A 27,929-nucleotide genomic window follows, 5' to 3' on the forward strand; every position below is an offset into this window, starting at 1 on the left:
ACAGAACCTACTACAAACTGTCGTAGTGACAATTAAATGAGTTAATAGATGAAGAGGGCTTAGCACATTGCCTGGCACATATTAAAGGCTCAAAAACACCATGGGAATTCAATTCCACTGTTATGATGTCCTACTTTTGTTCTACTTAAGTTTAATTCTTCAAAGCAACAGTAACTGGTTAGGGACTAGACTCTTTCAAATGTACTCTTAATCTATCCAGCCTCATAAAGAGGCAATGATAAATCTGGTTGGCAATATTCTCATTCTGAACCTCAGTCTGGGTGTTCAGGCCCTGAGATTACCAACTACACTTCCGAGTTTAAAACCAAATGCAAAACAAAGCAAGAGGTCTATTATGTGCTGTTTTTCCCTTGAGGGCAAGGGCCATGCTTTTATCACCTAGTATGCGTCGTAAGCCTAGCACCTAGCAGGCAATTAAAAAATTGTGCATTCTTGACAAGGAAACAATACCAAAAAAATAATAAAATTACAATGAAAACCATAAAGAAAACTCTAATGGTCTCACTAAGTTTGCATTATTAGGTGCCTTGAATTCATAGGTAAACACATTGGTAAATCATAGGCCTATGATTCTATCCATAGGAACTTCAATAGGGAAATTTCCACCATAAGAAGGTCTTTCTACCCTCTCAAACAGTCAACTTTTCCTAGTCAATATCTTTATGTAAGTTTTACCTCAAAAAGAAAAAAAAAAAAAAAAAAGAAAGAAAAAAAATACTGTAAACAGATATTGAACTTTAGTTAATAACAAGTTAATAACAAACATACGCAATTATTGGGGGGAAGCATAGTGATGTCTGTGATTTACTTTGAAATGCATCAAAAAATAAAATGGCTTGATGGATGGTATGAGGGATGGATAGATGGATAAAGATGTGCCAAAGCAAGCATAGAAATATGTTAATGGCAGAATCTAGATGGAATTACGTGGATGTTCACTGCAAACTGATTTCAATTTTCTGTGTTTGAGAATTTTCATAATAGATACTGGGAAAAATATAAACTCCTATACTTAGCAAGTTAAAAAAACTAACATAAAAAGAATAAGAAAAGTATTTATATTATATAGTAAAAGTTTTTACAATATAAAAAGAGCTCATTCCAATTTATTTTTTTTAAATCAAGAGCCCTATAAGATAAATGAGAAAAGACATTAACAAAATGCAAATGGGGGGGGTGGAAACGCATGGAAAATGCTGTTACCTTTAACCAAAGAAATTAAAAATAAAGCAAACCTGCAATACCATTTTATGCCTATTTTGTTAGGTAAATTAAAGCACATGTCCACGAGCACACACACACAATTCTGGCAAGGTTGCAGTGCAAATGGTACACTCATGCACAGCTGGCAGAATCCACTATAAAAAAGCACAGCCTGTTTGGGAAGCAATTTGGCATCCATAAGTCATAGCACTTATTCAGTCCTTTGACCCAGTGGTCCCAATGCTTAGAATACAAACTGTATCAGTCAAATGCAGCTGAAAGATGTTCACTGCAGTGTTAGCTACTAAAGGATTAAACTACGAACTACCTAAATGGCCATGAAGAGAAAAAAGATTTAGCAAGCGATGACACATCAGTATAATGGAATATGATACAGACATATGACAAATGACAATAATGGAAGAATGTGGAAATATGTAAAGTGTTCATAACACACGATCAAATGGGAAACTATTTATAATTGATTGTGAAACTACAAGAATAAATGAAATGTGCATTGACACTGTGAAGGAACATGAATAATTAATGAAATGACATGTTACTACCTGAGAGGATTGTGGCTGATTTCTTCTTCTAAACTCTCCTTTAATCTTTACGATACATCTTTCAATTGAAGTAAAATTCAAAAGCCCGCCTCGACTGTCTACTCACAGTGCTGAGCTTGCTGCAGATGATGAGGATCCGGCGCTCGCAGAGCATGCTCGCGTACAGATGCAGCATGTTGTTTACATCCACAGCCACGAAGTACTCTGTCAGATTTCTCTAGGAGAAAGAAGAAGGGAGGTTTGGGGATTACTTTGTTTGTTCTTATTAAAAACGGTATCTAACAGAAGCACCCGAAACAGAAAATGATCAGAAAGTATACTCCCCTCTTCCCCAGTCCTATGTTTTCTCCCTGGGAGGCCAAATCTCACTCACATGTAAAGCATGAAACGTAAAGCTGGAAGAGACCTTAGAGATGAAGGAGTCTGAGCAATCACACCTCTGGGTGGTGATTACAGTTTGCAACGTGAAGTCACATGCAGCACTGTGCTTGCTCTTCAGGTCAGCTCCGAAAGGTGAGCTGGACAAGAAGTCTGCGATCTTAAAAATGAGGACACCAAGGCAAGAGAGAGATGCCAAGATCAAAAAACCTAATGAGCAGTGAAGATGAGACCGCAGCTCATATCCTCTGACCCTGGGTCCTAGAACTTTCCCAATGCACTGTGCCATACGTCTAAGCAAAAGAAAGTACCCAGGGACCAAAATGCTTCTGGCACAGAGCCCGTTTCTGTCCAACAGGTCCCACCTGCAAAGGCCAGGCATGCTCCTCTCCTGTCATCACTGCTGGGGTCCCCTCCTCCACAGTTTACATTCTCTAAAATACCTCGGCTGGAAGTAAAGCAATTTCCAAGATCTACAATTTCCAGGTATTTCACTCAAAAGGGGGAAAAAGCCATTGAAGACAAGCAGTAGCAAGTCGTGACAAAGCAGTGTTTTAAACTAGCTTTTGTGTGTAATCCTTTTATTAGTACTGTAGATCGGTACTCTTCAGATTTCAGAAAAAATGTAATGTGTTTCATTTCTGCAACCTTTTCTATACCCACCTGACTTTAACAATACACATGAATATGCTAATTTCTTCAATGCTACAGGTTTTCAATGCCATACAATATAATCCTCTGAAAATGAAGGGGGTTGGAGAGGGAAGGATGGCTATCGCCAGGGGTTGCAGTTTATAATGATGAAAGATCCATAACCCATAAATTCAAGTAAACCAGGTGGATTTTATATGCAAAGTAGCATAAAGTGCTTTTTGACAATATTATGGGTTGGGAATAAGAATGAGCACTTATGATTTATTATTGCTTGATTTGAGTACCAGGTTAACTATCGACCTTTATAAATAAAGCATGAGTGAATTAATAGGTCTGCATACTGACTACCTACCAAGTCCCAGGCACTGGACCAGGTACTCTTAAACGTGTAATTTTAAGCAATCTTCACAAAAATCCGATGAGCTATTATTCTTTCCAACATATAGGTAAACTAAGTTTGGGAGAGATTCAGTAACTGGTACAGTCAGATTTTGGACACAGATGCAACACCATAGCCCTATACGTTCCCTTATATTACATTCTCCCTCTTAAATACTTTTAAATATCTACAATATATGAGGCTTTACATATATTATTTCACTCATCTTGAAGCCACTCCTTGAACAAACATTATCATCTCTATATATAGATAAGAAAACAGAGGCACAGAGAAGTAACTTGACCAAGGTCATATAGTAAGCAGATAAGGCATTGCTCAGTCTTGGGTGGGTTTGTCTTTAAACCTGTGTTGTTGTCGTTGTTGTTTTTCTTTTTTTTAACCACCACTAAAAATAGTAGATAAAACTTGTATTTGGAAAGAACATGCAGGATCAAAGTATGGCAAAAGAAAAAGTGTTTCTGTTAAAAATTGTTATTCCATTTATTGAGTAATCCTTGTGGGCCAGAAAATAGGTACTTTACCTGCGTTCTCTCTAATCTTCTCAACAACCCTGAGGAAGGCATTATCATCTCCATTTTATAGATGGGAAAACTGAGGCTCAGGAAGGTTAAACAGTCTTCCAAAGGTCACCCAGCTGGACAGGGCCAAGTTTCAAAACCAGGTTTCCTGAACCCCAAACTCTTGCTCTAACCGCCACACAAACTTGAAAAACAAAACTGAGCAAACAAGAAAGGCAGTATAAATTAGTCAACAAGTGTACCTCTGGCCCAGTGGGCTGAGGAGTGCTGAGCTAATGAAGTCAGGGTGGGGTTTGTTCTGAAGACAGTGACATGGCAGAGTTATTCTCGCAAACAAAAATACAAGGCCCTCAGCTGAGCATTTCAGTAAAATGCTTAACTGCTGATGAATTACATGAATTTTTCTTTTAGGAGAGGATGGAAGTAAAAAGAAAATAGAAATGAGGAGCTTAAAGAAGGCCAGAAAGCCCATTAGCACTTTTGACAGATCCAAAGATAACTCTGAAGCCACCAAAACGTGGCCTCAAGAGTCTGCCAAGAAGCTTCACGCTGGGTAGAAATATGTTACACAGCTTGCCGTCCAAATAGGGAGACACAGCGTCAGAGACAAATCCTGCGCCTTATTTTGGTGGGAGAAAAAAAAAATCACAAGGATACTTTTGTGGATGGGAAAGGGAACATTTCTGAAATAAAAACACCACTTGGTTGAGGCATAACCCCCAGGCCAACCAGGTTCTGAAGGATTCAGGTGCTTGGTCCAAAAACTCTACACAGGTATGTTAAAAATATGTAACATTTAACCAAATTCTCTCTAAACTGTCATGTACTTTTTTTGGTATTTCTCATCCCATCTGTGCTGATTACCAAGATATTTGTGTCTAAACAGAAGCTGTCTTTCTTATCTGCTTCCTCCCTGCCTCTTTCCTTCTGGGACGCCACCCGCCTAGGCAGTGGGAGTGGGTGGGAATGGACTGGAAACCTCGATCAGCCACAGGAGCACCTGTGGGGCAGAACGGACCCTGGGAACACCTGGAGGGAGCCCCTGCAGCTCCCATCAAGCCTTATCTCAGAAGAAAAGCCCTCAGAGAGAGGGGCCTCCTTCCCCCTGCCTTTAAGAATCTGGTAGCTTAAGCTACAACCACCCTCAATTTCTCAGACCTGCCATGCTTTTCACACCCCCAGGCCTTTACTTCCTCTGTTTCCTCTGCCTAGAAGGCTCTTCTCTTCCTTGAGGACACCCATTTACTTTTCATGACTCAGCTCAAATGTCACCTTCTCCTGAAAGGCTTCCTCAACTCCTCATTTGTCAAGCTGCCCTTTGTGATTCCATGACAATTTGTCTCTATCTTATAATCACTCAGTTACAAGTATGTTTTTGCCACCAGACTGAGATCCCTTTGGGTAAAATGATGTATCCCATCATCTTAGCAGTTTGATGAAAGAGAGAATCAATGAGTGGAGAAAGCAACTGACTGAAGACTACTGCTCGTTAGCGCAGGCGTGAGCAGGGTGGTATAAGAGAAACACGAGGGCCTCGAAGGGGGACAACGTGGTATGTTAGGAAGAATGGACCACTTGACTTCAGAAAACCTGGGTCTGAGTTGGATGAAGTGATTAATTACTTAGTAATGATGAAGGGCCCACAGGAAAAGAACTGACATTGGAGACTCACAAAGTCAGGTAAGGTAGCTGGAGGAGGGAGAGCTTTTAAAGGTATCAGTGGCTACATTCATTTTTGTTTGTTTATTTATTTATTTATTTGGTTGTGTTGGGTCTTAGTTGCAGCAAGCGGGCTCCTTAGTTGCAGCATTCAAACTCTCAGTTGTGGCACGCATATGGGATCTAGTTCCTGGACCAGGGATCGAACCCGGGCCCCCTGCATTGGGAGTGCAGAGTCTTAACCACTGTGCCACCAGGGAAGTCCCTACATGCATTTAAAATGTAAAGAAATAGGTGGTTTGTTCTTCAGGTAACTGGGGCAGGGGGGCAGGGAGAACTGTACACAGAGGCAGGTGTACATTTCACAGAGAGGTCAGGGGACGAGGAATAAGAAGAGAAGGCTTCCATGGCAAGTTGTCCTAAGTTAAGACTGTAGCCAGAACACATTGTGAGCTTATTATTTGTTAAAAAACACAGGTATGCCACTTTCTCCCAGCACTTGGCTTCAGTGGAACTAAGTCTTCAATTTTCCATTTCTGTCTCCTATAATCAGCCAGTCAACAAACACCTGTTTGACTCCTACTAAGTGCTTAGTACCACCCTGGGAGCTAGGCCTGCAGAGATTAACTAAACATGACCCCCATTTTCTAGGAGCAGCGTTAGACCCAGAAACCTCATATGCCAAGAACTGTGATCCAGGCTAGACATGCGCCAGGGCTGGCTGAGAAGGGAAGATTCAACTCTGCCAGATGGATATGGGGGGAAGGCTGGGGAAGACTTGACAGAGGAGAAGATACTTCTCTGGGCCTCCCAACAGGGGCTTCACTTAGGGGACAGGGGGAGAAGCGTGTTCCAGCCAGAGGCAAGGCGGAGAGAGCAGCTCTATGCAGGTCAGTGGAGTGAAGGGCAGGGTGCAGGGGCAGGGGAGCTGAGTTCAGATCCTGTGGGAGCCTAGACTTGATAATAACAGGGAGGTAACAAGGAGCTGCTGAAGAATCAGGATGGTCCTATCGTGTTGCGGAAAGATCTTCCTAGAGGTCCTGTAGAGGATGCACAAGAGAGGGCAAGCAGGAGGCAGGGCAAGCAGCTAATAGGCTATTGCCACATTCAGGGAAAGAATGAGTACAAGCTATTCAGACAAAAGCTTTGAATATGAATGTCACAGATCTCTGTAAAGTGGAATCACAGGACTTGACAATGGATCAGACTCTGAAAGGGGGCAGGAAGCATCTGGGACAGGGCCCAGACTTCCAGGTTCCTGTGCTCCACATCTGTCCACCTGCCCAACAAGTTTTTTTTAAAGGGAGAGTCCAGTCTTTTAATGAAGGATCAATCCTCCTTCTAAAGAACCATCAATCCTGTCAGACATGGTATTGCTGTCCACCTAGTCTTAGGCCCAGTGTCCTGGGTTATAATGCCATCATGGCGAAGCCTAAATAACCATAACCACCCTCTATTCCCTGACAATTACTCCTCCATGTGACTCACTTGCTAAAAAGGAAAACCTTGCTTAGACGGACTACTTCCCAGTGTCCATGCTCAAAAGGGCTCAGTTTTCTCAGTGCTAGTAAGTTTTTAGGCTTAAGGAAGAACATTCCTTTTCTATTCATGGAGTTTAAGCATATTTTCAGTTACATATAGTTATGTGCCTCTGAGCATCCTCCTATATGCCTAGTAATTATTATTTGGGCCCACTCTGTAGGGCTGGGTAGCAGGGACACAAAGCTGACCACTTTCCAGGCCGAACAGGGCTCAAGTCCGAGAAAGGTCTCTGGTTAACAGAGAAAGAGCAGCCCGGAAGTTGAGCTTCAGAAGAGGCACGTACAAGGCTCTCCAGGCTTTTCATTTCTACAAAAGCAACAGCGCGGAAGAACACTTCCAGCTCTAACTCTCCGTGGCTCTAAATCCAGACAAAGAAGAAAGGAAGACACTTGGCAAAACCCCATTTCCCCCAGGAGAAGCCCCATAATGGCTGCTCCCTTTTAGCTGTCCCTGCTGGCTCCTGTGCCGATCCAGGTGGCTGGGGACTTCAGGCTCACTGCGATCCACGCCCCGGGTGAGGAAGCAGGTGGGGGTGGGGGTGGTGATGGGAGGTGGAATGGGCCTCGGAAGGGAGGGGATACAGTGGGGCTCAGAGAAAAAGGGTCTTAGGTTCAGTACCTTAGGGAAATGAGATAATCCCCAAACTAAAGAACTGACTCTAAGCTGGGTACTCCTTGGAGCCTTCGAAACAGATGCTAGTCCGCCCCACGGTCTGTCATTTTATTAGTCTTTGTCACTCTCAGCTTTATACACAGTATAGATGATAAAGACTTACTGTACTGTGTCTGGAGGAGGTTTCTAAGGCAAGAGGCTGGTTTTGTCCATGGGCCTTATTTCCTGAAATAACTCTTGCTCAGATTATTTTACCATAAAGTAAACCTTTAAAATCCTCAATTAATTTTTTAAAATAAGAATTTAGGTCATTTTAGTTGTGTAGGATTCTTAAAAAGAAATTATAAATTTGGATTCTAAAATAATCTGTTTGAGAAAGAATCCCACAAACTCACATAAGCAATCAAATCAGAGAAGTATCTTATAGGAAAGAAAGCAGAGTTTACCCGGAGGTCAACTTCTATCCCTCTGTATGAATGGAAAAACCATTAGAATAAACAATTACCTGACAACTCTTAACAGCAACAATGGAATTCTCTATAATCTCAGTACTTGAAAATAGGTCTTCTACTGCCACTTCAACTTTGTTTATTTTTGAAAGTCATGATGAGTTCATAAATCTTTTCTATATCATGGTGCATCTTTTGACAAAGTGGAGTCTGGGCAATGTTATATGTAACTGTCCATTCTAAATGCTTTCTTCGCATCATTAACCACTTGGTATGACACAGGCCAGATAATTAAGACAGGTTTGTTTAATATTCTAAAAGAAGGTCTATATGATTATCCATTAATCAAAAGTAAACTTCAAACCCTGGACACTAAAGAAAATTCCTTATAGAGCCAGTTTACAATGTAATTATGAATACATATCTGTTCATGATCTGTGACTTTTTTTCTAAATGCAGGTCAACTGTTTATAAAGATTTATGCTCATTTAATTATTGCCTGTATAAAATTCACTCCTACATGTGTTAACTTGATAGACAGAAAAAACCCTGAAGAGCAATTACATAGTGATAGTTTTTCAGTGAAAAAGAAGAAAATATTTTTACACAGAAATTGTAGAAATAATAAGAATTAAGTTCAACAGGGATCTGAAAGTGGAAAGACTTAATTTTCTCCATTTGCTTTTCATTAACATCTTGCAGACCCACTGGCTCAAAAGCCAAGTGAAAGGAACTGTTATTTTTCCTTCTCCTGAGAGTGAGTGCATTGCTAATTCATTCATTCATTCATTCATTCATTCAATCATTCAGTCATTCCGTAAATACATACTGAACATCTACTCTGTTCTAGGTACAGTGCTAATTACGGAGATGCAGTGATGAAAAAATCTGATCCCTATCCTTATGGAAGGAGAACTGATAAAAACAGTCACACAATTAATTCTATAATTTACACTTAGGATGAGTGATTTCTTAGGAAGGTACTGGGAGCCAAGGAGCAGAGGGCCAGGACCCAGCAGCGTCCTGGTGATGGAATCAGACTGACCTGAGCGTGAATGCTGGTTTAGCATTTACTGGCTGGGTGGCTAGGGGTAAGTTACTTCATGTCTCTGGGCTCTATCTCCTCTTCAGATCAGGGATAACAACCATACTGTAAGGCTGCTGTGAAGATTTCATGATATAGCAAATAGTACCTGATCTGATCCACGGTGGGTGTTGAATCAATACCACCTCCTTTCTCTCTCCCACATTAACCCTTCTCTGAAGCTGTCCAGAAGAACGTAATTATCTGCTGACAGAATCAAGTTCCATATCCCAAAGTCCTTTTACCCTTTTCTTTGCTTATTCTCTTAGTTCAGAAGTCCTTAAGAGGAGATAATCAATAAATGTGTACACAACATCTCCCACATGACAGGCACTAGAGTCCTGGACTCTATTTCTTGTACCATTTCCAGTCAATGGTGGCTGCTAAGAGACTTCTGTGGCCAAACATACACTCCATGAAAAGTGTTGCTCTTCACAACCAAAAATGTCAGCAAAAACCAAGAAAAGATAAGCTCCAAGAAGTAATGCTCCCTAGCCCTTGGCCACATCTCAAGAGAGGTTAAGACTAGAATTTTAGGAAAGCTGAAGGACAAAGCGAAAGAAAGGACCATCAAAAGCAGTATCTCTGTGGCACCAGGCATTGAACTTGGAACTTTACATGTAACAGTTCACTTGTTCCTCCCACTTTCCTTTATTAGATAAGGAGGCTTGAGAATATAAGTAAGTATCCCAAGGTCCCAGAGTGGTAGAGCCCAGTGTCTGGCTGTCTCCAAAACTCATGTTCTCTCCACTACAGCAGACTATATCATATTAACAACCCCTTCGTTATTGCTTGTTTCAATTTGCAATGCAGCAATTTAGTCATTTTAAATTAATCCTTGAAAAACTGCCAAGAGATTAAAATGCAAATTTCAACATGGCTAGAGCTCAATAGCGATTCTATGTCAAAAATCACACAAATTGGTCCTACAAAAGTTCAGATTCTCCTTAGAGGAAAAGCTTTCCTGCTTCCTTTCATACTTGAAATATGAAAAATCATTTCTTTTCCTTTTTCCATTCCTCATGAATATCAAAAGTCAACTGTAGGGACGCAGGGGGTTATAATGGAAACAAAATGTTTCGGTTCCTTACAAACCTGGGTCACTACACCCCATTTGGAAGCAGACCTTGTGCTATAACCTCAGGCCTGTGAGCCCTGGGTCCCAACATGTAAAATGAGGCTCACGTCTACCTCTCACAGAATAGCTGTAAGGATTTAAATGGAACCATGTATGTTAGGAGTCTGGCAGATTGTTTTTATTATTCTCACTTAGAAACAAACAAGGCCAGCCTTTTACTGGTCTGCAAAGGAAGATTTAGGGGACAATGGGTCATACACAGGGAATTGGTTCATTAGTGGCAAAACCAGCAGAGGGAATGCAGATTTTTTTTAAATGGCAGGGGCAGGGGAGGTGGCTTACAGTGCAAACAGGAATTGGAGGTGGGGTTATGAAGAAGATACATTTTTTTTTTCCTACACTATTTCTAATCTCAGTAATTGTGGTATTGAAAATTGAGAAACTGTCAGGACTTTCAGGTACCTTAAAGTTCTTGAGTAATCCTCAGTCCTTAAAATTAAAAAATAGAAAGATGGGGCTTCCCTGGTGGCGCAGTGGTTGAGAGTCCGCCTGCCGATGCAGGGGACGCGGGTTCGTGCCCCGGTCTGGGAAGATCCCACGTGCCGCGGAGCGGCTGGGCCCGTGAGCCATGGCTGCTGAGCCTGCGCGTCCGGAGCCTGTCCTCCGCAACGGGAGAGGCCACAACAGTGAGAGGCCCGCGTAACGCATAAAAAAAAAAAAAAAATAGAAAGATGAACTTAACCTAGGCAATAATTGTTATTATAACATTATTATAATAGCAAAACATTAGAGACAATCTAAATGTCTGTTAGTAGGTGAAACACAGTTAAAATATGTGGGGATTTCCAGTAAAATATGGTGGATTAAACATATGTATTTGTTTAATACATATTTTCTCTCTCTTGATACCATGCAATCCTCACCATCCCCTGCCAGGAAAAGTCACAATGAAATAATTTTAAAAGATGTAAACCTCAAAGAACAGGAGAAAAGATAGTAATGGCAGAGAGATGTCAAATTTTTTGGAAGCCAGATGTTATTAAAGAAGTGGTTCTCAACCTGGGTCATTCGCCCCAGTGGACTTCTGGCAATGTCTGAAGAGATTTTTGGTTGTCACGCCTGGGGGGTGGGGGTGGGTACCATCTTACAGTGGGTAGAGAGAGCCCAGGGATGCTGTTAAACACCCCACAACGTACAAAACGATCCTGCACAACAAAGAATGATCTGGTCCCAGGTATCAAGAGTGTCAACCGAAACTTTAGTTGAGAAACTAAAGAAGAATGACTTGGCAGCCCAGAAAAGGCTGGGCCCAGGGCACAGGGCAGCAAGCATCCAACCCAACGCACACCACAGAGCTCCAAAAAAGTTCAGGAACTGGAGACACCGAGCACCTCTAAAGGCTAGGGGAAGGGTGCTAATAAAAAGAAGAGTAATTCGACCCCAAGATTCTCCTCTCCTAGCTTACTCAGCTAGTCAACTGGCCTTTTGGCACCCCTCCTGAGGAAAAACTGTTTACATTCTAGTAACCAGAAAGGTTTGGGAACACTAGGTACAGCTGAGGGCAGGGGATAAAGAATTAAACAAAAAATGGGAGGGGAGCTTAAAGTATACATGCTAAATGTTCATATCCTATAACTTACCAGCCACTCAGCTTCCAGAACACGTGTTATGAAGCTTACAGTCACTGGCAAGAGAAAATTGACTAATCCAAAAGAAAAGATTCTGATATTGACATTTAAAATCCTCCCCTCATCCCCAGTAGCCAGGCCTCTAAGCCATGATCTACAGTAAAGCCCACCAGGTAACAAGCCCCATTCATGAACACAGAGCTTCCAATTAGCTTTTTAAGGCCTAACACAGATAGGATTGGGCAGCTATTTGAGGAAAGGCCTCTACAATCAAAGATACAGAACAAAACAAACAGAAGAGAGGACCTCTAAGGAAGAAAACAATGCAAAGAGAAGAAAAATTTTTTTAATTTATGAATAACAGTGTCAAAGAAATAAGAAGAAATGTTGCACCCATGAAACAAGATGCCATTAAAAAATGAATAATCTATTGTATAACACCAAAAAGCTCTTGGATATTAACAGTGATGGCAGAAGTAAAGAATTCAAAAAGGTGGAAAGATTAGTTGAAGAAAGTAGAAAGAAGACCAAAAGAGACATGGAAAATACAAAAGTTATGAAAATTAAAGGATCAACACTAGGAAGCTTAACATGCCACCATAGAGACCCCAGAGAAAGAAAAGAGAAAAAAATAAAGAATTTTTTCAAAGAAATAATGTGAGAACACTTCCCAGCTCTAAAGGACATGAATTTTCAGACTGTACGGGTCCACCAAATATCCAGCACAGTAGATGAAAATGGACCCATAGCAAGGCAAATCACTGTACAATTTCAAGATACTAGAGACAAATAAAGGATCCAAAAAAAACCCCACCCAAAATAAAAAACAAAAAAAGACCCCAGCAATCAGAATGGATCAAGACTTCTAAGCTTCAACGTGAAATCTAGAAGTCAATGGAGCTATGTCTTCAAAGCTCTGAGGGTAATGCCCAACCCTATCAAGAGTAGAACAAAGTCATTCGCAGTCATGCAAGGTCTAAACATGTTGACCCAACACTGTCAGGAAACTACTGGAAAATGTTTCACCAAAATAAAGGAATAAGATAAGCAGTAAGATGTGAAATCCAGGAACTCTTATTTGACAAATGTATAAGAAAGAAAACATATCATAATCTATCGTATGATTCAGCTTGCTCATTGAAATGTAAACATTAACTTTTGATTTAAATTTTTTCCTGAAGACAGAGAAAGGATGGCGGAGGGGAAACGTGAGTGAGAAAAGGATACTTTATGTATATGTGTGTTTCTGGGGGAGAGGGGATCAGAGGTAATAAAGACCTAAATTCATCTTCCATGAGAAAGTCAATAACTGTTATCTGAAACAGAAAAATTAAGAACAGCAATATGAGCATGTCAGGAAAAAACATGGAGAGAAATACTACAACTGCCAAAAACCTGAAGGTAGCTGCCTCTGGGGAACGGGAATAAAGGAGAATTTGGAAATTTCATCAACAATTATGTGATATTACGTGTTTGTTTAAGCCGTTAATATGTATTACTTTCATAAGAATAAAATACCACTAAACAAAAATATCACTTAACATAGATGAAAGATACGAACAGTTTTGAGAGTACAGTAAAAAAATAAGTTGCCAAACAGTATGAATAGTACTGTTTTATGTCTAAAAAATGTCTACAACACACAAGGATTTATACATTTAACATGTAAATTCATAGAGAAAGGTCTGAAATGACACTCATCAAACTCTGGATGGAGAATGGGATTAGGGCTGGGGGAGGGATGGTGGGGCTGGGATGGTGGTAATGTGGGACCTTTCACTTTTTTTAATATGTACTTCTGAATTGTTTGATTTTTTTTACAACAAAGATATTTGTAAAGAATTTTTCACAGGTAAATGTTCGTAATACATTGTCATAGAAAAAGCAGGTATAAAGGTATATAATTGATATGATCCTCCCCCATTGTGTTTTTTAAAATGTAGCTTCCAAGCTTTAAAAAAATCAAAAGAACCCTTTTATCTCAAACAAAATATTACCGAATTCCCAATTTAAGTAGATAGAAATGAACCTGCTCTGAATAAAGCAGAAGCATCCATGTCCTGGTGGGTCAGCCGTTTAGCTCCCTCAGTCCTTCCCATGTCCCAAAGAACCTCAGGCAGGGCTCCAGGCAGAACAATTTGAAAACTACTACTATCACAGAAATGAAGAAAAGAAAAACTCAGAACATGACTTTCTCAGGGATTACAACGATTTTTTCTTTTGCTTCTTTTTTTTTTTTTTTTTGCGGTACGCAGGTCTCTCACTGCTGTGGCCTCTCCCGTTGCGGAGCACAGGCTCCGGACGCGCAGGCCCAGCGGCCATCGCTCACGGGCCCAGCTGCTCTGCAGCACATAGGATCCTCCCGGACCGGGGCACGAACCCGCGTCCCCTTCATCGGCAGGCGGACTCTCAACCACTGCGCCACCAGGGAAGCCCTCTTTTGCTGCTTATAATACACATATATACATACCATTCCTATGACTTGGAACAGTTTAAACAGTAATAATATCTGTTCCTTACCATGCCTATATAACCAACTAAACCTGACACATTCATAGCAGCGAGGGGTGGAGAAGGTCAATAGAACTCCATTAACCTTTCCAAGTTATGATTCTATACTCATATTTCCTATTTCTTAGGGTGACTTTGATCAGTTACATTTTTCTAGAAAATTTTATATTATCACAATTTTCAAATTTCAAATTGGCTACGTCCAAGATTATTTTGTTGTTTTTAGAAATTTAGTTTTTAAAAAGTCTTTTTTTCAATTTTACTTTAACAATATTTTCTAACTAATTACATTGTAACTTATTGTTCAAGTTTGGATTTTTTTTATTGCTATCCTTCTTCTGGCTTCTTGAATTGCAAGTCAAGTTCATGATTTTCTAAAGTTATTATTTATAATGAAAGCATCCAAAGCTATGAATTTTCACAAGAGTAGTTTTGGCCAAATCTGTTAGGTTTTTGTTGTTCAGTATTCTAATTATTAGATAATTATTATTATCTAAATAATATCCAATTTCAATGTTTTATCTTCTTTGACCCAACCACTCCTTCAAGTAGATGAATCTTTTAAAAATCTTCATTCATCATTAATTTCTAGGTTTATTTCATTGTAATAAAAGACAGTGGCCTGTAAGAGTTTGAATTTTCCTATTTTGAATTCTTCAGTGCAATCTAGCACATAATCAATTTTTTTTTTTTTTTTTTTGTGGTATGCGGGCCTCTCACTGCTGTGGCCTCTCCCATTGCGGAGCACAGGCTCCGGACGCTCAGGGTCAGCAGCCATGGCTCACGGGCCCAGCCGCTCCACAGCATGTGGGATCTTCCCGGACCAGGGCACGAACCTGTGTCCCCTGCATCGGCAGGCGGACTCTCAACCACTGCGCCACCAGGGAAGCCCCATAATCAATTTTTATAAATGTTCCATGCCACAGCCCTGGCTTCTGCTCTTTCTGCAGGACTTTTCCAGTTCTTTTTGGGTTCCTTCATTGTCTACACCTTCTTGACTGCTCAATAACCATCTCCTTTACGTTGCAGAAATTCCTCAAATTTTCTAGCTCATGGTGGCTCCTTCTGCCATTACGTGGACATTTTTCTCCTTAATTTTATAGTTCTCTTATCATTTCAATGGAATTTTTTGAGAGATGAAAGGTAAAATTATGGGCTCAAAGTGTAGCACAATATACGAGAACTCAGTTTCTAGTATCAGAAAGATCAATGTTTGAATTCCAGTTCTACCATTTCTGTGCTGTAGGACCTTGAATATGTTACTTAAGTTTTCAGGACCTCTGTTTCCTTATATAAAATAATAATTAGGGTACTGACTACCTAAGCTTATTACGAGAGGTAAACGAGAAAATACAGGTAAAGCACTGAATACCTTATTTGAAAAGCACTAGTACTCAATGAACATTAGCTATTGTTGTTAAAATGGTAACTGTGGTGTGGATTTTTTTATTACTTAATGTCAAACAAAAAAAAAGCAATATTTTCCACCAGAGCCTAATCACGTAGATAGTAAACTTTGTGAATATCTTCGACAATCCCAGTTTATTAAGACTGTTACCTAATCACAACACTATAGCCTAACTTCATTAATTAAATGTGATTACCTGACTTATTCCAGTACTTTAAAAAAGTAATCAAGTACATACCCAAAAGAATCAAAAGGATTGAACACAAAGTTCAATCTGTACACCAAAGTTCAAAGCAGCATTATTCACAATAGCCTAAAGGTGGAAGCAACCCAAGCGTCCATCGACCGATAAGTGAAATGTAGTATGTTACGTATATATAATGAAATATTATTCAGCCTTAAAAAAAGAAGGAAATTCTGACACATGCTACAACATGGATGAACCACAAAGGCATTATGCTAAGTGAAGTACACCAAACACAAAAGGACAAATATTGTATGATTCTACTTAAATGAGGTGCCTAGAGTAATCAAATTCATAGAGACAGAAAGAATAGTGGTTGCCAGGTGATGATGGGAGGAGGAGGGAAATGAGTTGTTGTTTAAAGGGTTACTTAATGGCCACAGAGTTTCAGTTGGGAAAGATGAAAAAATGGAGATGGGTGTTGGTGACAGTTGCACAACAATGTGAATGTGTTTACCAATGAAATATATACTTAAAGATGGTTAAAACAGTAAATGTTACATTATGTACATTTTGCCACAATTTAAAGAGCAACCAAGTGCCTTAGTGGTGGTGATTCTATATTTAATTCTACGTAGTACTATTTACAATCCGAGTAAAACATTTTGAAAATACGCCTTAAGCCTAGGCTAGATAACGTCATTCGGCTTGTTCAGAGGGCAAATATTACCCTCTGCTCCCTCAGACTCAAGTTCACTGCTAAGTCTTTAAGAGGTGGGGATGGGGGTCCTCACACTTCTACCCACAATTACTTTTACTTTCTTAAAAGTCAATACAGAAATGTAGTAGGAGCATAATTTTACTTGAGTATATCTACCCTAATAAAGAAATCTTTACATGGCAAGTTCTTTACATAGAAGCATTTTATTTACAACAGCAAAAACTAAAAACCCCTAAATTCACAACAGCGAGGAAATAGCTAAATAAGCTACATAGCAAATTGAATATTATGCAGCCAACAAAAATGACTGTGAATGAAATGGCAAAATGCTTATGTAATAGGTGATTCTAACTATGTAAATAATACATTCTCAAAAGACTACAATCAGACATCAATATGTTAATAGGTGATTACCTTTGAAAAGTATGAATAATGATCTTTCCTTGTCTTTATACTTTCTATATTTTTAAAATATTCTCTATTTGGTTTTACTTTCATAATGCATTATTTTTATAATGGGAAAATATATCCTTTTATTTTCTTTCAAAATTAGTAAAAAAAACAAAGAGGAATAAAAATTTAATCCACCCCTGCCCAAGTACTCACATTCTCAGGGATGCTGGGAAGTTCTCTGGTGTCAGGCACAGTAAAATAAGAATGCTGGAAAAGAAAAACAAAAGCTATTTATTTCTGCAAAAGCATGCAACAAGCACATTATTCAGAAATCAGGTAAATGATCTGAAGATAATTCCTCACTCAGATGAAGAAACAGGGTTTCACTCATAGAGAACAGTCTATGGAATATTTCCTTAGGATAATGTTGGATTAAAGCCAGATGCATTAAATCATTCATTTGGTAGATGGAGTTCTTTTCTATGAAAGAGGAACTTCTTTGAGATACAAAAGAACAGCTCAAGGAAGTTAAAGGCCAAATTCTTTTACGATGTTTGCAGGTTTCTGAACACATGAAAGCTACAGACGTCATAATTTACTGTTCAGTGAGGCAAGTGGACACTAGGGACCAAATATCACTAGGTTCACTCAGGAATGGTCTTTACCAACCAAACCTGCCATTTCATTTCAGCACCTGAGATTATATCCATCTACAAGCTGCGGACCAAATCTGCCCCGAAGGCCCAAGGGATGTTAAGGACAGCTCCAGCGGAAGGACTGCTGCCCTGAGACACTGCAGATGGCTAACAGCGGAGAAAGTCTCTCCACTATGCATGCTCTGCAAATAAGCCTCCTGACTTCCAGTGCAAATTCCAGTGAAGGGAGCTGGAGACTCAGTGGAGTCGAAAACCTGACCTGTTCAGAGAACTTTCAAGGAGGCATCTCCATGTTTGTAACAAGCATGTGTCTCTGAGTTAAATGAAAACAGGCTGAACTGATGACACCTCCTCCGTGCTACTAAAGACTCAGAGAACAATGGCAAGCAGGAATGGAAAGAGCCTGGTGCTGCCCAATTAAAGAAGGGATTGTGCAAAGGCCAGGAAGGGTCACATACAGAGAAAGTCAGCTTAGCCATGGCCAAAGTTCAAACCTAGACCCCCAAGTGACATTTCAGGAAGTTCTCCCCACTCCCCATTCTTGGATAATTGCAAAATAAGTAGGTCTCTGGAAAAATGAGTTGTACAGGCTTCCTGAAATGAAAGGCCTGGAGGACAACTGCAATAACGAAAATAGCAACAATAACAGTATAAGCTATTTGTCTAATATTCGGCAGATATTTATGAACACCTGCTGCATGAAAGGCTTTATATCAGGTACTTTATAAATAGTATCTCTAATTTCCACAGCAAAATTTAAGATAGATATTATGTCCATATTACAAATGGGTAAATTAAGGCTTAGAGAGGTAAAGTGACTTAAGGTCATACAGCTAGTAGGTGACAGAACTAGGATTGAAACCAGGTCTGCATAACTAGAGCTATGCTCTTTCCATGATAACAGACTGTTATACCTGTGCTTTTTAATGAGCAAATTATAGCTAAAGCCATTTGAATTAAACTAATAAAACTGAAAAGTAAAAAGAAAAAAAAATTAAAAGATAACTTAAAAAACACCCCCTGCAGTACACTATTCCAAAATCTGTGGGTTTGTGTCAAAACATTATCTATGAAGAATTATGACAGAGATTATGTAGCATATTAGTTATGGGAAACTAACTGGAAACTAGTTAATTAATTCAAGTCAACAATGAGGATTAAAATAATAAAAGCAAAATACAGGTTAAATTTGATGCCATGAGATACCAAATTCTATACCAAATGGCTAGAAGGGAGTCCCAGGAAATGTTCAGTAATGGAAGTCCACATGGTGATGGAGTCACAGAATAAGGATCGGCACAGTGAGGGAGAAAGGACAGGGACCACAGAGTCAGACACTTAATAGTTATGTGATCTTAGGCCACTTCACTTAATAGCTCAGAACCTCAATTTTTTAACCTGTAAATGGGAATTGTAATATCTACTTCAGAACTGTTGTGAAGAATAAATGTTATATATGTGAAGTGCCTAGCATTCCATAAATGGTATTTTAAAAGAAAATTATTATTACTCTCTCAACTGTTAGTTTATATTCCTATTTTTCTCAATCACCTATAGAAGACACACAGAAACATTCTCTCGTGACTCAAGACAGAAAGTCCAAGACTGCATTTTATCAATTTTTCAGGCTCTATAATACAGTTGAGACTAACCCTTCAGAAATGCAACATGGAGAGAGGAATTCCTTGTGAAGAGGAAAGAAGAAAATATCTGCCTTTACAAATGCAACAGATTGTAAATAGTGAGCCTACTCAATCCCAAAACCAACTACTCCCCGGGCTGTCCTTTGAGATTCTGTCTTGCTCCATCGCCCATGAAATGCTGGGACCAGAGGAGGTCAGAAACATTCCTAGAAACCACTGGCATGAAACAGCTGCACGTCCCCCCCCCCCCCCCCCCCCCCGCAACAGTTCTTCCTGCCCCTGCGATGGCTTGTCCTTGAGGCCTGGCAGCCACTCAAAGGAAGGAGAGGCCCTTCCTCCCCAGTAGCTGGTGACCCACCCAGGCTACTCCCCAGCTACCTGTCAGATGTCATTACAGACTGAAACGGTGAGATCAAGCTGCTTAGGAAAAGGGACAGAGACAAAGGCAAAGTTGCTTCGCTATGAGGCAATGACTGGGGCAGGTTTAAAGCTCATTTCTTCATCTTTTCCAGACACTCTTCCTTACACAAATTTCTGGAAAAAGGTTTCTTTCCTTCCTATGCTCCATTAAAATGAGCAAAAACCTCTACCAGTTCCTTCTTTCCTCCCTTTCTTTCAACACTCATGGCCTAGTGGAAAGAACATAGGCTTGGAAGTCAGCCCTGGGTTTAAAAGCCCCGATCTCACTTATTAACCACACGACCTTAGATGGGCAAGAATCTTTTTCTCTCTAAGCCTCAACTATGAAATGAGAATGCTAATATCTATTTGTAGAGTTGTTTTGAACACTAGAGATGCATACTTGGCATAAATTAGGAACTTAGTATATAACAGATCTATTATTAGTTATTGGCAGTAATATTGCTTTCAATGTGATCATCATGAAAAAAAACCCCTATATGTTCATTTTCTTTAAGAGGGAAAATACCAAGTTAATTACCACTGAATACCAACACTGTACCTGGTTCTACTGAAGCTGAAAGACAAAACTTCTTAAACATTCAGACCCCACAACATGGGGGAAATAGCCCCTGGATAATCAATAGCTGGTCAGAGGGGATCCATCTGAGAATTCTGATGAAGGTGGTGACAAGGGTTTGACCTAGAGAATTGCAGTAACTGAAATATGGAAAAGAACTCCTTATCTGATGCCTTATCTGACAGATGAGGAAATTGAGACCCACGAAGTTAAAGGTTTTGATTAAGATCACTCAGGTCATTGGCAAAACTATGACTTGGGGATTGAAATCTCCCAATTTGTAATTCAGAGGCTTTTCCACCCTGGCACACTACAGACCACATAGCACGTACATAGAAGAGTTCAAGGAAACGATCTGGCCAGGAACTGTGCTAGACAGTCTCTATCCCTGTCCCTGAGGGCGTACAGTCCAGTGGCGGAGACAGGAAAACAGGTTGTTCCAACGTGTTTTGTGACTAAGTACTGCAAAGTGTACAAGCTGCTTGGGGCAAAAAAAGAAAACCTTAGCTAAGGGGGGTTACCCTGGTAAACAGGGGAAAGGCGGTGTTGAAGGTTCGGGGGTGGCAGGATGGGCTTCAGTGAAGGGGCAGACACAGCAGTGCTAGGGGGCTAAGCATGAGGCAAGGAGCCCCACAGGGGCTGAGGAGGCAGGGGTCAGCCATCCCATTCCAAGCCCAGCATCTGCCATTCAGGAGATGATAGCGATGGGCTGACAGCCAGGAAGAGAGGAGCCTGGGGGCATTTGGGATCCATTTCTCATGGAATCCCAGAGAAAGAAAGAAATACATCTCCCTGGCCTGTCTTGAGGTCTCAGAGTACTTGGAGGTGGGGAAGGTACGGATGACAGAAGACAATCCCATTTGGCTCTTTCTTACTGTTAATTATGGAAAGGTTTCTCAGTGATTGCTAATATTCTGCCGCCACTTACCACGCTGAGATGAACAGATACTCCTGGGTCAGGGATAGGAAGTTTGTGCAGAGTTTCAAGAAGCTCATTCCACTGACTCTCCTGAAAGAAATAAAAGGCCTAAGTAACAAAGGCAGGGCTGAGCCCTTAGTCAGAGACCTGCAGGGAGGTCTGGGCACACAACAGAAATAGGTTTGATATTCAAGTAGGGTTGGACAAAAGACACTGCTTAGGCTCAATAAAAGAGCCAAACAGATCCACCCACACCAAGTTTGACATTTTCTACCTAGTGAGACACCTACCATGACCGCCTTTTATGGATCATATACCATAAGTTCTCAGCAAATCTATCCTCTCAACTCCATAGCAACAACTTTTAAATGCAAACAACCCCAGCTTACAGGGCGGGGGTGGTAGGGAGAAATAACGATGACACTATAGATCTTGTCTTCATCATCATTACCCTCAATTAATTTTATTGAGTGTTCACTGGATACACAGCAGCCTCCAATTATGGAAAGTTAAAAATGAACTACTACAACAGCATGGAATACAGAATGGTGGCTGTGCATTTTAATTAGTGAAACTGAGCCACAAAGTGAAATGCAAAGCAGTACAAATTCTTCGACGGAAAACAGGTTCACCTTTAAAATGCTCAAAAGAACACTGTTTACGGAATTATCCAAAAGCTATTTCTCCCACCCTGTGGAATTCTCTGTGCTGATAAAACAGTAATAAGCTTACATTTGTACCCATTTGGTAGGTGTTTGAGCCTCACAACTACCTCACTTTACAGGTTGAAAACTAAGGCTCCGAAGGATAAAGGAACTTGACTCAAATCATCCAGCTGGTAAGTTGCACAGCCAGGAGCTAATCACAGGTTTTCTGTGTTCAAACCCAGAGCCCTCTCCGCTCTTCCACAGCTGTCTTTGTTAGTGAATTTAAAGGAGAGGGAAAAGAGGATGGGCCCAAAGTAAAATCCTGTTTCAATCTGAATTCATAAGTTACTCAAATTTCTCAGGGGGTAGAAATGAACGTGTGCAGGTACACAAGTTTAATTTTGCTCTGAAACAATCTCAAATTTACAGAATAATCACACGACAGTACAAAAAAACTTTATTTCCATTTGAGAGTGAGTTACCAACATTATGTCCCAACATCCATAAATAAAAAGGACATTCTCCTACGTAACAACAATTAATCATCAAAATCAGGAAATTAACACTGAAACAACATTACCATCTAATCCTCAGATCCCACCAAGTGTTGCCAACTGTGCCAATAATGTCCTTGAATAGCAAAATTATCCAGTTCAGAAACACATGTTGCCTTCAAATGCTGTGACTCTCTAGTTTTCATCAGTCAGGAACAGTTCCTAAGTCCTGGATTTGTATGAACCTGACAGTGAGACCAACCATTTTGTAAAATAACACTCACTTCTTTGATGTTTTCTATTGATTCAGATTTCAATTCATCCCATTTCTGATGATGTTCACTTTAATCATTTGATTAATTCACCTGAGGTCTCTATTGTGCGATCACTCATTCTCCCTAAAGTGAACCAGCTATACATATACATATATCCCCACTTTTTTGGATTTCCCTCCCATTTAGGTCACCACAGAGCATTGAGTAGAGTTCCCTGTGCATAGGTTCTCATTAGTTATCTATTTTGTACACAGCAGTGTATATATGTCAATCCCAATCTCTCAGTTCATCCCACCATCCCTTCCCCCGCTGGTATCCATTTGTTTGTTCTCTTCATCTGTGTATCTATATTTGCTTTACAAATAAGTTCATCTGTACCATTTTTCTAGATTCCACATATAAGTGATATTATATAATATTTGTTTTTCTATTTCTGACTTACTTCACTCTGTATGAGTCTCTAGGTCCATCCACGTCTCTGCAAATGGCACGATTTCATTCCTTTTTATGGCTAATATTCCACTGTATAAATGTGCCACATCTTCTTTATCCATTCCTCTGTTGATGAACATTTAGGTTGCTTCCATGTCCTGGCTATTGTAAATAGTGCTGCAATGAACACGGGGGTGCATGTATCTATTTTTAGTTTTTTAAGGAACCTCCATACTGTTCTCCATAGTGGCTGTACCAATTTACATTCCCAACAACACTGTAGGAGAGTCCCCTTTTCTCCAAACCCTCTCCAGCACTTACTGTTTGTAGATTTTTTGATGATGGCCATTCTGAATGGTGTGAGGTGATACCTCATTGTAGTATGTATGTATTTATGGCTGTGTTGGGTCTTCGTTGCTGTGCGCGGGCTTTCTCTAGTTGCGGCGAGCAGGGGCTACTCTTCGTTGCGGTGTGCGGGCTTCAGCAGCTGTGGCTCAAAGGCTCTAGAGGGCAGGCTCAGTAGTTGTGGTGCACGGGCTTAGTTGCTCTGTGGCATGTGGGATCTTCTCGGACCAGGGCTCGAACCCATGTCTCCTGCATTGGCAGGGGGATTCTTAACCACTGCGCCACCAGGGAAGCCCCCTCATTGTAGTTTTGACTTGCATTTCTCTAATAATTAGTGATGTCGAGCATCTTTTCATGTGTTTGTTGGCCATCTCTATATCTTCTTTGGAGAAATGTCTATTTAGTTAGGTCTTCTGCCTATTTTTTGATTGGGTTGTTTGTTTTTTTGATATTGAGCTGCATGAGCTGTTTGTAAATTTTGGAGATTAATCCCTGTCAGCTGATTCGTTGGCAAATATCTTCTCCTATTCTGAGGGTTGTCTTTTCGTCTTGTTCATAGTTTTGTGTGCTGTGCAAAAGCTTTTAAGTTTAATTAGGTCCCATTTGTTTATAATTGTTTTTATTTTCATTACTCTAGGAGGTGGGTTGAGAAAGATCTTGCTGTGATTTATGTCAGTGTTCTGCCTATGTTTTCCTCTAAAAGTTTTATAGTTTCTGGCCTTACATTTAGGTCTTTAATCCATTTTGGGTTTATTTTTGTGTATGGAGTTAGGGATCGTTCTAATTACATTCTTTTACATGTAGCTGTCCAGTTTTCCCAGCACCACTTATTGAAGAGGCTGCCTTTGCTCCACTGTTTATTCTGGCCTCCTCTGTCATAGATTGGGTGACCATAAGTATGTGAGTTTATCTCTGGGCTTTCTATCCTGTTCCATTGATCTTTCTTTCTGTTTTTGTGCCAGTTCCATACTGTCTTGATTACTGTAGCTTTGTAGTATAAAGTCGGGGAGCCTGATTCCTCCAGCTCCATTTTTCTTTCTCAAGATTGCTATAGCTATTCGGGGTCTTTTGTGTTTCCATACAAATTGTAAAATTTTTTGTTCTAATTCTGTAAAAAATGGCCTTGGTAATTTGATAGGGATGGTACTGAATCTGTTGATTGCTTTGGGTAGTATAGTCATTTTCACAATATTGATCGTTCCAATCCAAGAACATGGTATATCTCTCCATCTGTTGGTATCATCTTTAATTTCTTTCACAGTGTCTTATACTTTTCTGCATACAGGTCTTTTGTCTCCCTAGGTAGGTTTATTCCTAGATACTTTATTCTTTTTGTTGCAGTGGAAAATGGGAGTGTTTCCTTAACTTCTCTTTCAGATTTTTCATCATTAGTGGATAGGAATGCAAGAGATTTCTGTGCATTAATTTTGTATCCTGCAACTTTACCTAATTCATTGATTAGCTGTAGTAATTTTCTGGTGGCATGTTGAGGATTCTCTATGTATAGTATCATGTCATCTGCAAACAGTGACAGTTTTACTTCTTTTCCAATTTGTAATCCTTTTATTTCTTTTTCTTCCCTGATTGCCGTGGCTAGGACTTCCAAAACTACATTGAATAAGAGTGGCAAGAGTGGACATCCTTGTCTTGTTCCTGATCTAAGAGGAGATGCTTTCAGTTTTTCACCACTGAGAATGATGTTTGCTATGGGTTTGTCATATACGGCCTTTATTATGCTGAGGTAGGTTCCCTTTATGCCCACTTTCTGGAGAGTTTTTATCATAAATGGGTGTTGAATTTTGGCAAAAGATTTTTCTGTATCTATTGAGATGATCATATGGCTTTTATTCTTCACTTTAATATCATGTATCACACTGATTGATTTGTGTATATTGAAGAATCCTTGCAGCCCTTGGATAAATCTCACTTGATCATGGTGCACGATCCTTTTAATGTGTTATTGGATTCTGTTTGCTAGTATTGTGTTGAGGATTTTTGCCTCTATGTTCACCAGAAAATTATGGTCTGTGATTTTCTTTTTGTGTGTGTGATATCTTTGTCTGGTTTTGGTATCAGGGTGATGGTGGCCTCATAGAATGAGCTTGGGAGTGTTCCTCCCTCTGCAATTGTTTGAAAGAGTTTGAGAAGGAAAGGTGTCAGCTCTTTAAATGTTTGATAGAATTCACCAGTGAAGCCATATGGTCCTGGACTTTTGTTTGTTGGAAGATTTTTAAATCACAGTTTCAATTTCATTACTTGTGATTGGTCTGTTCATATTTTCTATTTTGTCCTGGTTCAGCCTTGGAAAGTTGTACCTTTCTAAAAATTTGTCTATTTCTTCCAGGTTATCCATTTCATTGGCGTAGAGTTGCTTGTAGTACTCTCTTATGATACTTTGTATTTCTGTGGTGTCAGTTGTAACTTCTCCTTTTTCACTTCTAATTTTACTGATTTGAGTCCTCTCCCTTTTTTGCTTGATGAGTCTGGCTAACGGTTTATCAATTTTGTTTATCTTCTCAAAGAACAGCTTTTAGTTTCATTGATCTTTGCTATTGCTTTCTTCGTTTCCATTTCATTTATTTCTGTTCTGATCTTTATGATTTCTTTCCTTCTACTACCTTTGGGTTTTGTTTGTTCTTCTTTCTCTAGTTGCTTTAGGTGTAAGGTTAGGTTGTTTGAGATGTTTCTTGTTTCTTGAGGTGGTATTGTATTGCTATAAACTTCTGTCTTAGAACTGCTTTTCCTGCATCCCATAGGTTTTGGGTCATCATGTTTTCACTGTCATTTGTTTCTTTATTTCCTCTTTGATTTCAACAGTGATCCACTGGTTATTTAGTAGCATGTTGTTTAGCATCCATGTGTTTGTATTTTTTACAGTTTTTCTTTTTCCTGTAACTGATTTCTGATCTCACAGTGTTGTGGTCAGAAAAAATGCTTGATACAATTTCAATTTTCTTAAATTTACTGAGGCTTGATTTGTGACCCAAGACGTGATCGATCCTTGAGAATGTCCCATGTGCACTTGAGAAGAATGTGTATTCTGTTGCTTTTGGATGGAATGTGCTATAAATATCAAGTAAGTCTATCTTAATTGGTCTACTGTGTCATTTAAGGCTTGTGTTTCCTTATTAATTTTCTGTCTGGATGATCTGTCCATTGGTGTTAAGTGGGGTGTTAAAGTCCCCCACTATTACTGAGTTACTGTCGATTTCACCTTTTATGACTGTTAGCATCTGCCTTATGTATTGAGGTGCTCCTATGTTGGGTGCATTAATATTTACAATTGTTATATCTTCTTGGATTGATCCCTTGATCACTGCAGAGTGTCCTGCCTCAGCTCTTGTAACAGTCTTTATTTTAAAGTCTATTTTGTCAGATATGAGTATTGCTACTCCAGCTTTCTTTTGATTTCCATGTGCATGGAATATCTTTTTCCATCCCCTCACTTTGTCTGTATGTGTCCCTAGGTCTGAAGTGGGTCTCTTGTAGACAACATATATATGCATCTTGTATTTTTTATCCATTCAGCCAGTCTGTGTCTTTCGGTTGGAGCATTTAATCCATTTACATAATTATCAATATGTACGTTCCTGTTGCCATTTTCTTAATTGTTTTGGGTTTGTTTTTGTAGGTCTTTTTCTTCTCTTGTGTTTCCTGCCTAGAGAAGTTCCTTTACCATTTGTTGTAAAGCTGGTTTGGTGGTGCTGAATTCTTGTAGCTTTTGCTTGTCTGTAAAGCTTTTGATTTCTCTGTCGAATCTGAATGAGAACCTTGCTGGGTAGAGTCATCTAGGTTGTAGGTTTTTCCCTTTCATCACTTTAAATATATCCTGCCACTCCCTTCTGGCCTGCAGAGTTTCTGCTGAAAAATCAGCTGATAACCTTATGGGGATTCCCTTGTACATTATTTTTTGCTTTTCCCTTGTTGCTTTTAGTTTTTCTTTGTATTTAATTTTCGTTAGTTTGAATAATATGTGTCTTGGCGTGTTTCTTCTTGGGTTTATCCTGTTTGGGACTCTCTGTGCTTCCTGGATTTGGGTGACTATTTCCCTTCCCATGTTAGGGAAGTTTTCAACTATAATCTCTTCAAATATTTTCTCAGACCCTCTCTCTTTCTCTTCTTCTCCTGGGATACGTATAATCTGAATGTTCGTTTGTTTAATGTTGTCTCAGAGGTCTCTGAGACTGTCCTCATTTCTTTTCATTCTTTTTTCTTTATTCTGCTCCGTGGCAGTTATTTTCACTACTCTATCTTCCAGTTCACTTACCCATTCTTCTGCCTCAGTTATTCTGCTACTGATTCCTTGTAGTCTGTTTTTCATTTTAGTTATTGTGCTGTTCATCACTGTTTGTTTGTTCTTTAGTTCTTCTAGGTACTTGTTAAGTATTTCTTGTATCATCTCGATCTCTGCCTCCATTCTATTTCTGAGATCTTGGATCATCTTTACTATCATCACTCTGAATTCTTTTTTGGATAGATTGCCTATTTCCTCTTCATTTATTTGGTCCTGTGGGTTTTTACCTTGCTCCT

The 27,929-nt window shown here is 39.7% G+C and overlaps 1 protein-coding gene across 1 annotated transcript in view; it reads right to left on the reverse strand.

Annotated features, from left to right (window-relative positions):
- DENND1A (DENN domain containing 1A) overlaps positions 1–27,929 on the reverse strand; it is a 488,338-nt gene that overhangs the window by 238,689 nt on the left and 221,720 nt on the right. The window contains exons 6-8 of the mRNA XM_065879948.1: positions 21,216–21,296; positions 17,223–17,276; positions 1,897–2,007 (exon numbers count right to left, since the gene is read on the reverse strand). Coding sequence (XP_065736020.1) covers positions 1,897–2,007; positions 17,223–17,276; positions 21,216–21,296 — 246 coding nt within the window. The remainder of the gene's footprint in view (positions 1–1,896; positions 2,008–17,222; positions 17,277–21,215; positions 21,297–27,929) is intronic.

Source organism: Phocoena phocoena, chromosome 6, assembly GCF_963924675.1.
Source record: "Phocoena phocoena chromosome 6, mPhoPho1.1, whole genome shotgun sequence".
Lineage (NCBI taxonomy): Eukaryota > Metazoa > Chordata > Mammalia > Artiodactyla > Phocoenidae > Phocoena > Phocoena phocoena.